The sequence below is a fragment of the Eptesicus fuscus genome, chromosome 5 (genome assembly GCF_027574615.1).
Source record: "Eptesicus fuscus isolate TK198812 chromosome 5, DD_ASM_mEF_20220401, whole genome shotgun sequence".
NCBI classification, from domain to species: domain Eukaryota; kingdom Metazoa; phylum Chordata; class Mammalia; order Chiroptera; family Vespertilionidae; genus Eptesicus; species Eptesicus fuscus.
The window spans coordinates 52,048,721-52,061,007 of NC_072477.1; the positions used below are offsets into that span (position 1 = coordinate 52,048,721).

A 12,287-nucleotide genomic window follows, 5' to 3' on the forward strand; every position below is an offset into this window, starting at 1 on the left:
ACAGGGCAGAAAATGGGTCTGAGGACAGAAAACGAGTGTAGGTCCTTTCCATGGAGAAGTAACGTTCGTTTCCTATAAAATGGAGACCATGGTACCTACTGTCAGCCTGCTATAAATCCAGAGAGATAATGTGCAGCTCTGGCCAGTGGTTCTCAGTGGTTAGAGCATTGGCCCGCACTGAAGGTGTGCAGGTTCATGCATGTGGGAGGCAACCAATCAATTTGTCTCTCTCAAATTGATGTTTTTCTCTTTCTCTCTCTCCCTCTCTCTAAAAATCAATGGGGGGAAAAATATCCTCAGGTGAGGATTAACAAAAAAACAAGCAAAAACAAGAGAGAGAGAGATTATGGGCAACTGATGACAAGAGAACAAGCTTAGTTTAGGAACAAGGAATCAACAGGAGCCGCCTCTTTATTCTCAGTTATTCACACACTTCTCCGTTTGCTGAAAATGGGCAGTTTGGACTTCTCAGCACATCACAGGCACCCAGGCACACTCGCTCTCTCAGTTCACCCTGACCCACGCCCACCCTTCTGCTTCAGAAACTGCTCTCAGGCCTGAATGCCACCGTATTTCACTTCCTGGAGCAGCTTCCAGCCATTCACTTCGGCTGTTTCTTGGCAGACATGGAGCCACGCTCTGGAGAAAACAAGGAAGTCCAAATAATGGGAGAGTTGAGATTCCCGTCGGGTGATACCGTTTATTGAAAGGCAATCTTGCTTGATCCAGGAGTTCACTTACATGAGGGCAGCTGCATAAGAATGTCTCTTCCCCATGACACATCTAAGCAAACCAAAGAATGCAGAAACCCAACGGAATGAGCCGGCTGGCGTTGTCGAATGACTCTCAGAAGCAGGAAAACAATTATAAAGATATAGGATGATTGTCTCCTCGGCATTGCATTTGGCCACGTATTTGCTTATTAAATAAAATATGTTTTGTTTTCAAGCTAGCTAAAGAAAATATTCTTGAGTAGGGTTAGTCCTTAAAGCAACAAACAAAAATAATGTGTATATAATAAAATCAAAGTATGAGAGCATGCCCAGCATGACAGAGCATTCCTGGGCCCTGGGCCTCATTTATTCTGGGAATCTGGGGGCTCTGCGGGCATGTGCCCTGTCGGGATCACCAGGGCAAGATAAACTGGGACTTGGAAACACCCCTTTCAATGTCCAGGTCAGTACTTCCCCCCTCCCCCGCCCGCCCCCACCACCTCAATCTCCCCTCGTGCACCCAGCTCACTGCCGGCTCCAATACCGTGTAGAAGGGCACATGTCGCATGTAAAACAGCCCATTTTTTAGATAAGGATGCACGTCTCCTGAACGGTGAGCTCTGGTCTCCATTCTCGCAGCCAGCCCATGGGAACCAGAAGGAAGTGGCCAAAGTGAGGGGCAGGGACTTCCTCACCAACCAAGACCGACACCCACTGGCTCCCTCAGCTCCTGGGCCTCAGAGCTTTCTCACCTCCCAGCCTCAGCTACGAGTGGGCTGAGGCATTACCAGGCAGCCTCTTGGCAAATACCTCAGCATGGTGGGAGCAGCGGGGGAATCAGGGACCTGCTGAGGGTGGAAGGAACCCTGGAGTTCCCGCGAGCCAGTCCACCACCTGCAGGCTTGTTGCAGCCCCGAGAGGACAGCGGGATCCAGGCTGGGTACGGAGGGCTCGGCCCTGTGTCCGTTTGTGACTGCTGTCTATCACCCCCTTTCCCATGACTGTGCTCCAGGAGCAGTGGAATTTTGATCCATTTTACTTACTGTTTTATTCCCAGTGCCGAGGACCATGCCTGACACATCGTAGACGCCCAATAAATATTTGTAAATGAATCAATCGCTAAAGGGAGGAATTTCTCCACACCCCAAACCAGAGGTGGCGGAAGGCTTCGCTCTCCAGCTCCAGGGGCCTCACCTCTGTGTGTGTGTGTGTGTGTGTGTGTGTGTGTGTGTGTGTGTGTGTGTGTGTGTGTGGCGGGGGGGTGGGGGGGGGGGAGGAGGAGCGTTAACGCATGCCCTTAAACCAGGCTGCTCCCCATGGCAGCCATCACAGAGCTCTCCGATGCACAGGCCTCCCATCTCTAGGATGCGTGGGCCTCTGCTGAAGCAGATTAACACTGCCATCTCTGCCCCACCCATGGCCACGACTCGCAGGGTCCTCTCCCTGGCCCTGACTGATGGGAGCCCAGCTGTGATGGCCCTGGCCTCTGGGTGTGCCTGGGGACTGGCACGGTGGGAGGAGACACCAGGATGGCCAGGAGGAAGGACGGGATACCCTGCACCCTCCCAGTGCCACGCTCGCTTCCTGTAATTCTGTCCCTGCAATGTGGCCTTGCCCAGACGGCACCCAATCGCAGTCACTCCGTGCCTGGTGCTGGCCGATGTCCCTCTGCCCCAGGAAGTTGGAAAGAGCCTTCCCATTGGCACAGACACACCTCTATCTGATTTCAGCTTCTTGCCTCCCTTTCCTGACATAAACCTGAGATCCTGCTCAATCCACCTCCTGTCTACACATTCCCCAGCTTTCAAGGACTTCTTCCTTCCCACCCAAACCCACACACACCTGCTTATCTCTCCTCCCTTCCCCCTTTCCTTGTGACCTTACTGGATACCTCCTGCCTCTTCCTCGCCCCTAAGTCCATGAGCCTTGACCCATATCCTCCTCTTCCCCATCCAGCAACCACCCTGCCCAAGGACCGGAGAGCCCAACTCAGAGGCCTGCTGTCGGAGGAGGGAGGAGAGGACCAATAAGAAGTGAGAGGACGGCCCCACGTTCCAGAAACCACATCACCTGTCAAAAGCCCTACTTGCAAGTCTTCCCAAGAAGTTGCAACTGGTGCCTGGGAAGTGGTCTCAGCACAGTTCAGAAATTACAAGATTCCAGACAAAATGAACCACCGAGGCCACGGATACAAGTGACCCTCTGACTCGCTCCTCCGTCAGCAAGTTGTGTACCGAGACCACCTGAGTACACAGGCCTCGCACCATCAGGCTCCAGCTCTGATGTCCACATGGTCTTTATTCTATCTTCTCTCTCTTGCCTCTGCTCCTCAATACTTAAAATCTAGTAGCTTCACATTTTAAAAAATAATACTCAATACAGACGTGTGAACCTGACAGACAAGCCCCCGGGGAAGCCTCTGTCACACTCCGGAACGGAACAGCAGCGGTCATGAGAAGTTGCTTTAAAATATGTACAGCCTGCGCATCACTTCCCACCGTGCACAGCGGCTATTGAACAGTAACCAGCGTTTGGACCCTCTCTCCTGGCGGGGGGAGGGCAGGGGGCAGAAGCAGCAATGCAGACAGCGGTACAGAGAGGACTTGAGCTGACAAATTATGTTTCCAGAGCACCCCAGCGGGCGGTGGCTGCCGGGCCTCGGGCGTCTCAGCCTTTACCCTGCAAGAGCTCCCTAAGACAGGAGAGCCACGTTTGCTCACACCCCCTAGGTGAACGGAGGAATCGCAGGTTATGGGAAGAGGCACCGAAGGTCTCCGCGCCGGAGGACGGTGCTGCCTCCCCTGGCTCCTGCTGCGGCGGCTGAGGGTCCCCGGGAGGAAGGACGGCCACTTGAGCCCCCTCCACAGTCCGGAAGTGGGCTCAGAGCTGGCTGGTGGCATCCTTGGGGAAGGTGTAGCTCAGCGGCGCCTCGTAGAGGCTCCCCCCGTCGGTGCTGAGGTCGTCGTCGTCGTCCATGTCGTCCAGCACTTTACTGGGCAGCTTCTTCAGTCTGCGGGGACAGTGGGTCATGAGTCCCGGCCCTGGGGCCCACCCTGATCTGGAGACGGAGGAGGGGGCTGGGTTCCTGCCTCTCCACCCCACTGAGTGTCAGGGAGCACGTGAATTTACCTTGACCAACAGGGATAATGCCCAGCTCTCAGCATGGAAGCCACTGGCTGGGTGGGCAGGGCGGGGCGGTGCGGGGACAAGGTCAGTAGTACTGAGTTTCCCTTTCGTCCCAAGCTCCAATATGGCTCATCAGGTGCTGTTATTGATCCCATCTTAATTTAAATTTTTGATATCTTGTCCATCGGAGGGTTTTTTTTGCATTTTTTAAAATCTTGCATTTAATATTATCTCTCTTGATTACTGAGATTTTTGGTGCCCCCTTAAATGCTGTACTGTAATGCCGGCCCTGGGGCCGAGTTCGCGCTGGACAAGCCCTGTGGATAGGATTCTCCAGGGGCTGGAATCTTCCGTCCATTAGCAAAGAACTACCTGTGCCACCAGCACAGTCAGCCTCGGAGAAAGGCTCCACTCCATGGAAGGGCGTGAACCTAACCCACCCCCAACCCCAATGCCCAAGGCAGTGCTCCTGCAGGGAAAGCGACTCCCCACCCAATCCCCTTCAGACCATGGAAGTGGGGCTGTAGAAGCAATTCTCTCCTGCAACCAGGGATATCCTAGTCCTCATGAGGATGCACACCAAAACTTTACCTTATTTCTCCCAAAGTTACGTGTAAATAGGAGTGCTAAGGGCTGATCGAGGAGCTGCCCACTCTGTGGCGGTGGGAGCTAGTGTTACCTGCTCTGAGCCTCAGTTTCCCCATATGGACAGCAGGGACAGTATCTGCCTGGCTGGCATTGGGGCATTGGTCTGGGGATGACACATGTGAGACCTTACTGAGCACGTGGGGAGACTGAAGTGCGCACAGACACTCTCGTCTGTAGGATGGGATGGCCCCGAGAGGTGACAAGAAACTGGCTTGAAGCAATAGGAGTGAGGGTGCCCTAAAAGCACTGAGCTCTCTTCAGACGTCCCTGTGGATTCTCCGCACTCGCCCACCTTATGTTCTTCTTCAAATTGTTGAGCTGCCCCTGCAGCTGCTCATTCAGGTCCATCTGCTCCTCCAGCTCCCTCTGCAGCTTCTTCTTAGAGCTTTCGAGCCTGTCGATTTCCTCCTCGGCCTCCTCTACCTGGCGCTTCATTGCTTTCAAGCGCAAGCTCAGCTGCGTAGGGAGAGAGGGCAGATTAGTGCTGCTGCTCACCAGCCCGGCTGGATGGAGAAGAGCCCAGCGTGGACAGGCCAGCGGTCCAGCCACCTCTCTAGGCAACCACGACATGCGGGGCGGGGCAGGAGGGGGCGGGGGTGTGTGTGTCCAACCAGTCTCATGGGAAAGTGGAGATAAGCTCTGTGACAGACCAATCCGCGTTCTACAAGTCGAGCTCGGGGTTTGAAGTTGGCTGAGACCTTCACTAAAGCAGCCCAGAGAGGCCCCATTCTATGGGGAACGGGGTGGAGTGGAAAGACAGGGATCGGTCCACCATGGTTCCCTCGTCCATCCACAGAGGCCTCGCTGCCCTCTTGCTTCCCAGCCTGGGACGTACAGGCTCATCAGAAATGAACTTGCAGAGGGTCCCTCACCTGGTCCTTCTGATCAGTCAGCGACAGGTGCTCATCGTCCACCTGCATCACCAGCTCCTTCACCTTCCGCTCCAGCCGGCGGTTGCTGAGCTGGAGGCTGTTCCGGTCCCTGGAAGGATGGAGGAAGCAAAACTGAGGGCTCTCTCAGCCCAGCCCCACAGGAGGCCCGGCCCAGGCTGTGCAGGAGGGCGAGCCCCAGCCGGAGCTGCCTGGTCCACCCAGGGCTGAGGGTCAGAGAGACACTCGACAGCAGGAGGAAAGGGCTGGTCATCGGACAGATGAGGAAACAGATGAACATTGGTCAAAAACTCAGGACTCCTGCTCTTAGTTCATAGCATTTTCAGGGCAGGTCTAGGAGGGGAGGGAAATAAGCAGCAAGGAACAGTGAAAATGCTAGGGACTAAGAGCAGGAGTCCTGAGTTTTAGACCAATGTTCATCTGTTTCCTCATCTGACCTGCCTCAGGCTGCTGAGCCAGCGAGGGGCTGAGCTGGGACTAGACCTGCCCGGGGTTCCTCCTGGCCTGCCTTTACTTTGTAAGACAGAGGTCACTGCCAGGCTACGACTATAGGCTGCTCCAGCCCAGCCTCCAGAAGTCCTCCTGCTAATAGAGAATGTGAAATGTCATACCCACACGTTTGCACACCCACACCCCTCCCAGAAGAAGAGGGGCCACAAGCAAGAACTGAGGCTGGTCAAGTTCAACCTGGCGCTGGTCCTCGGGCTGCAAAGGGAGAACTAGCTGCAAAGGATCATGGTATTGGAAAGGTGTGGTAGCCTGATCCCATGTTCCTCCCACCCACTGCGGGGCGACCTGCCATCTCTGACAGATGGCCGCTCGGCCTTTGCTAAGCGGAGTGAATACACTGGCCCTCAGGGCAGAGCCAGCCCCCTTGCCTCTAATCTGGCTCAAACTCTGTAGTTTATGAGGCAGCCTGTCCCACGGAGGGGAGGGAAGTAAGCAGCAAGGAACAGTGAAAATGCTATGGACTAAGAGCAGGAGTCCTGAGTTTTAGACCAATGTTCAGCCAGGCTACCTTTCTCAAAGTACTTCCTTGGATGGGTCTCAGTTTTCTCATCTGTCAAGTGGGAAATAATAACAGCAAGGCAATACTTGCTCTGCCTTCCTCACATGAAGGCCTCTGGGAAGATGCAAATGGAAAGCACTCTGCAATGTGATGGCCACTGCCCGCCAGGCCTCGCACCACAGCTGGGCAGGCTCACCTCTCCTCGCTCTCCAGACGGTCCTCCAGCTCTGCGATCCTGGCCTCCAACTGCACCACCAGCCCCTCTTTGCTGGACCGGTAGGAACCTTCCAGGTGCATAATCCGGCTCTTTAAGTCTTTGTTCTGGAATCAGACAGGGAGACAGTGAGGGGCTGTGTGCCCACCTCCCACTCTGCAGAGCAGATCACAGGTGGAGCCAGCATTCGGTCAGTGACTGCGATGAGCCCGCTTCCCCCACCAGGATGGGTGACCCGGGGGACCTGGGGAGCCAGGGATGTTTCCAGGGAATGGCTTTGCACCCCAGTCCTGGCAGGCCAAAAGGAGAGATTCTGTCACATTCGCTTATAAGCCTGAGTGAAATCTTTGCCATGGCCTAGGACTCTCCTCAGACAAATGACCTTGGCCTCTCATAAACCTATTGGCAGGAGAAATAGGCCCCTTCCCCAATACCGCACATCATATTCCGTGAAGAACTTACATGAACAGCATGTGAAAGAAATAATGAGTAAGTAAGCTTGGTTAGCAACTCGTGTGTTTGATAACACAAGTTCTTTATTTTTCCCTTTACATTAGAATTTAGCCTGTTTTAGCATCCAGAAAACACTTGCAATTCCACCTCCCCCAGCTGTAAACTTCCAAGCATATTTAATATTACTGAGAACATTCCCGCTGGAAATGGTTTTAGAAATACCTCTCTTGGGCAAGGTTGGCCCCCGATATCTCTGCATGCTGTGCAAAGGAGGGATGGGGGGCGGGGGGGAGGCTCATGGGGCCAGCGGCCCTCACCTGTCTCTCCAGGGAAATCTTGTCACACTCCAAGTCTTGCCTCACAGCTCTCTCCTGAAGTAGCTCGTTCCTCATCTGCTCCATCTGCACCAAACAGCAAAAGCCGGGGGTGAGAGGGGTTGTGCCCAGAGCCTTTGCACTGAGATGGCTCACACATGGAATTGCAATCGCCAGCCAGCTCCTCTTTGTGACATGACGGGGCTCCTGCCTTTTCCCTTCCTGGGTGCAGGAGCTGTTTCTTCCATGTTCTTGTTTCTCCATGATTGTGAAGATAATGATACAAATAGCAATGGTAGTCCATCGCTAACCCTGCTGCTGTGAGTCAAACTGTGTCCCCCAAAAGATACATTAAAGTACTGACCCCCACCCTCGGTGCCTCAGATGTGACCTCTCAAACAGGGTCTCGAATGATGGGTCCTTACGAAAGGGGAAATTTGGAGGCAGAGACAGAGGTGCGGGAAGAGCGCCATGTGAAGACGGAGAATTACAATGAGGCATCAACACGCCCAGGAACAACAGAGACTGCCAGCAAACTCCCAGGAGCCAGGAAGCAGCCAGCAGGGGTCCAGAGGGAGCACGGCCCTATGGACACTGTGATTTCAGACCTCGGACTCCAGAACCGAGACTCAACTTTTGTGGTTCTGGGCCCTTTATTATAGCAGGAGACACCTGCCAAGCACTCCACACGCACTATCCTATTACATCCAGGATAAGCCTAAGAAATAGGCAATACTGTCTCTGCCAAGGACGTTAGTGCTTGGAAAGGTCATTCAAGTTGTATTGTGACCAACCATCCCGACTTGCCCAGGACCAACATGTGCTCAGGACACAGGACTTTCAAGGCTAAAGCTGGGACAGTCCCAGGCAAACTGGGACAAGTCAGTCACCCAACCTGCCCGAAAACTACACAGCTGGTAGTAGGCGGAGCTGGTGTTCCCGGAGCCCCCCCAACTGCTGTCTTACAAGTTCAAACCACAGAAAGGCAAGGCTTCCACAGTTAGCACATTCAAATGCCGCGAGATTTCCCCCTTCTTATGCCAGAAACAGAAGTCAGCAAGAACACAGGGCAGCTCCAGGTGAGCTGGCAAAGGCCACGCGTTACTTGGGATTTCTTCTATATTAACAGGAAAGGAGCCTCGCCGGGCAGCGTCAAGAAAGAAATCTAGTCGCCTGCCTGGACATTCCGCACCTCTGTTCCTCATCCCCAGGGGGCTTTAGCCACAATGCAGAGAGATTCATAGGCAGCGGCTGCAGACCCTGCTCCCAGGGCTGTCCATCAGAGGCGGGGCCCCAGACCTGCTCCCAGGGCTGTCCATCAGAGGCGGGGCCCCAGACCTGCTCCCAGGGCTGTCCATCAGAGGCGGGGCCCCAGACCTGCTCCCAGGGCTGTCCATCAGAGGGGGACCCCAGACCTGCTCCCAGGGCTGTCCATCAGAGGCGGGGCCCCAGACCTGCTCCCAGGGCTGTCCATCAGAGGCGGGGCCCCAGACCTGCTCCCAGGGCTGTCCATCAGAGGAGGGGCCCCAGACCTGCTCCCAGCATTGCCCAGAGGAGCCAGGAAATAAGACTGCCCCTTCCGTCTTAAGGTTGGGGTCCAGCCTGGGTAAGAGGTGTACATGCAGGAGTCCCTGCGGCCTGGGGAGCATTTATAACAGCCTGGCCTCCAGTTGGGTTTTCACCACCGGGACAGGCTCCCTGGTGAACAAAAGATAAGCTCACCCTGTCCCCACCTGGAGACAAGACCTGGGGTCCCAGAAATAGTTCGAGGAGACACCACCACACTGGGCCTGGCTTGTACCTGCTCCCATCTACCCTGTCCCGACCTGCGTGGTGTGGCTGGCCCAGAGGAGGCGACAGGGAGCAGCAATAAGGAATGAGACGGGCAATGGGCAGGGCCCGGACATGAAGGCCTCTAGTAGCACAGGGGGGGAAAGCTGGGACTCTACCCACAAGTGACAGGGTACCCATATGGTCCAAAAAGTAAAAATAATAATATAACACTCACATTTTTGCATTTCTGCCTGGCAGGCTTCTAGGTCTTCTAGAACATTCCAGCAGAGGACAAGGAGGCCCAGGACAGTTATACACATGCTGGAGGAAACAGGACTAGGACCTGGGCCAGACCCGCTGCTCACTGCCCACCAGGCCACCTGCTTTCCCAACTCAGTGAAAGAGCCTCAAACAGGCATAGGGTTCAACTACAGCTGCCACATAAAACCCAGGACTTGGGGAGGCAGGCAGTCCCCTCCGGGCTGTGCACGCCAGGGAACAATGCCAGCCATGCCAGGGGTCAGCGGGCAGAGCAGGTAAAACTCACCTGCGGCCCGTTCCCACTCCTCCTGGCCCAGAGCCCTCGGAATCACATGGTGGGAAGGGGTGCCGGAGGATGCCTGTAACTGCTGTATGAGCACAAAGTCACGGTAACGAATGCGGGCTCACAGCCCCACTCCGAGCGTGGCTGAGCCAGCCGATGACACCACACAGGGCGGGCGTCCGCGTGGCTGGGCCACGGGACCATGACGTGCCCCCCGGGGGAGAGTGTTCTGTTCACACCCCTGGGCACAGGCGGGCCTCGCTGAGGACACAGTTAAACTTTCACTGCGATGGGAAGTCATTAACAGGCCAGGCCAGCGGCCTAGCTTCCCTTCCCTTGCTGTGACCTTGGTCATCTCACCTCTGGGAGGCAGACTTCTAGTTCCCAAAACAACAAACGGAACGGGATGCCTATAAGGCCCTTGGAGCTGGCCTACACCAGTGAAAGCACATGTTCGCATCCTCCCCCTTTTGGGGTGCTGGCAGCTCCCCTTCCGAGGAAGCCAGAGGCCCCCTCCATCCGCAGGCTCTCCACACATTCAGGAGTGTCCCTAGAACAGACTGCTCTGTCCAGGTGAGAGGTGAGTGTGTTTGTGTGCTGGCACCGGGGTGGCCGGGAAGGATGGGTGGGTTCGTCTGTTTGTTCAGACTATACTATCAGCCCTGGGACACTGTGACAAAAAGACCGACAGAGCACCCACCCGTATTACAGCCTCGTGGGGGACAAAGGGACTCGTCCTGGTCAGTGTTACTGCAATGGGAAGGGCAGGGTGCACAGCAGTGGCCACAAGCCAGACACAGCAGGCCAGGGAAATTCTCCAGAGAAAGGACCCTAACTGGGACCTAACTGAGTGTCAGTGTCAGGCAGGATGGGGAAGGGGGCAGGAGAGGAGCTGCAGCTTTCCAAACGGGGACCCCCGATGAGAAGGAGCAGGAGGTCAGAGAGAGGAGGGGCTGCTGGGAGAGTTGGAAGGACCGAGTTGTCATGGCGGCATCAGGGCACAGGTTAAGAGATCAGGGGGAGGCAGACAGGGGCAGTCACACGGGGCCCACACACAGGTGGCGTCAGCGAACACCTCTACTGCACCTACTAAAGTACGTGGAGAGCAGTGCGACAGTGTTACTCATTTAACCCAGCTCCCAGGAAGTAGGTAAGTTACTGTCCCCATCACCCCGAGGGTCCAGGAGCGGCTGCAGGTGCAGGTGTGGAGACTGGGTGGAGCCAGATGAAGCCAAAGGACAGATGAGCTCACCAAGGAGAACACATGAAGAATGAGGGGGATCCAGAGCCGTGCCTGGGGAGTCCTCCCCACTCCACCCCATTAGGGGAGACAGAGAAAACCAGGACACTGACCCGTCCCAAAAGCAGAGAGGGGCGAGGACTGAGATAGGTCAGACAGAAGGAGCAGGAAAGCACCTGGTTCGGCAAGAAGTTCGCTCTGGGAGGCTGGGCACAGAGGGAACCAGGCTGCAGAGGCTGGGGAGGCGCTGGGCAGGAAGAGGTGGGGAGACGCCTCCCCTCTGGCACCCCCGTGGGGTGACAAGATGACAGCCTCAACCAGAGGGCTGCGAGGGCACAGAGGGGGTGGCAGGGGAGATGCCCTGCACTCAGGGCTTGGGGGGGCAGGGAGGCAGGCTCCTCTGGCTCAGAGGGAGGGAGAGAGGGAAGGAGGGAGGGGAAGGGGAGGAAAGAAGGGAGAAGGAGATTATTTTCCCAAAAGTGAAGGGATAAGGAAGACCTGGAGGCCTGTAGAGAGAGAAAGAAATTCAGAAATTTCGTTGCTATGGGATGTGAGGCCACAAAACGCCAAGAGACCATAAAAGGCCGGCAGCACAGAGGCAAGGGTCTCGCTGCAGCTGTACAGCATCTGCTTTTGGGGGTCGGGTGACTTCTGCAGCTGTGCTCCAGCCCGAGGGCCAGGACCGAGGAGGGAAGGAGGAAGAAGGAAGAGGCCCTGGCGACAGGCGCTGAGCGACTGGGAGTGCCTGCTGGGAGCCCATTAATCCTCCCGCACTCTCTGAGGCGGATGCGGTCACCCCCACTTCCAGGTGGAAGGCTCAGAATCGGTGGAGTTCTACTCTGGGATTCTAGTCCAGGCTTTCTGGCTGAAAGTCCTATGTTCCTTTTCTTCCTCTCAGCAAACCTGCAGGCCCAGGGCTCTCAGGAAAAGCAGCCCCTACAAAGAGGGGGGGCTCTGGCAAGCACTTCGGAGCCCGGAGCCCAAGAGGAAGTCGTGTCTATGAGGAGGGACTCGAGGAGCACCACGCAGGCACACAGCACTGGGCCCAGGCGGGGCTCAGGGAAAACCCTGTGAGGTCAAACCACTGGCCAGGTCTTGCTCCCTCAGTGGCCTGAACTGAAAGCTCTGGACCTGCCAGGAAGCGGGCCTCGGGGGGAGAGGAGCCTCGGGGAGCAGCATCAGGGAGGCCTCCCCGGGTTCCAGACCCCCCTGGAGAGCCCCAGGCAGAGGGTGCCTCTCCAAAGAAAAACACAACCAAACAATAACTATTCCTCTCCACTCAGCCCCTCAAAGATGGCCATTAAAATGGAAGGATCAAGTAGATCAGAGTGTAGAAGAGGAAGGAACACATGTGTAGCCATAA

General features: G+C 55.8%; 1 protein-coding gene across 1 annotated transcript in view; it reads right to left on the bottom strand.

Moving 5' to 3' along the window:
- Positions 1-1,992: 1,992 nt before the first annotated feature.
- The window catches only part of CGNL1 (cingulin like 1), a 149,607-nt gene continuing 139,312 nt past the window's right edge, over positions 1,993-12,287 (bottom strand). Inside the window, exons 15-19 of the mRNA XM_054716199.1 lie at positions 7,371-7,454; positions 6,583-6,707; positions 5,360-5,468; positions 4,780-4,943; positions 1,993-3,723 (exon numbers count right to left, since the gene is read on the bottom strand). Of these exons, the coding sequence (XP_054572174.1) occupies positions 3,594-3,723; positions 4,780-4,943; positions 5,360-5,468; positions 6,583-6,707; positions 7,371-7,454 (612 nt within the window). The 3' untranslated portion in view covers positions 1,993-3,593. The remainder of the gene's footprint in view (positions 3,724-4,779; positions 4,944-5,359; positions 5,469-6,582; positions 6,708-7,370; positions 7,455-12,287) is intronic.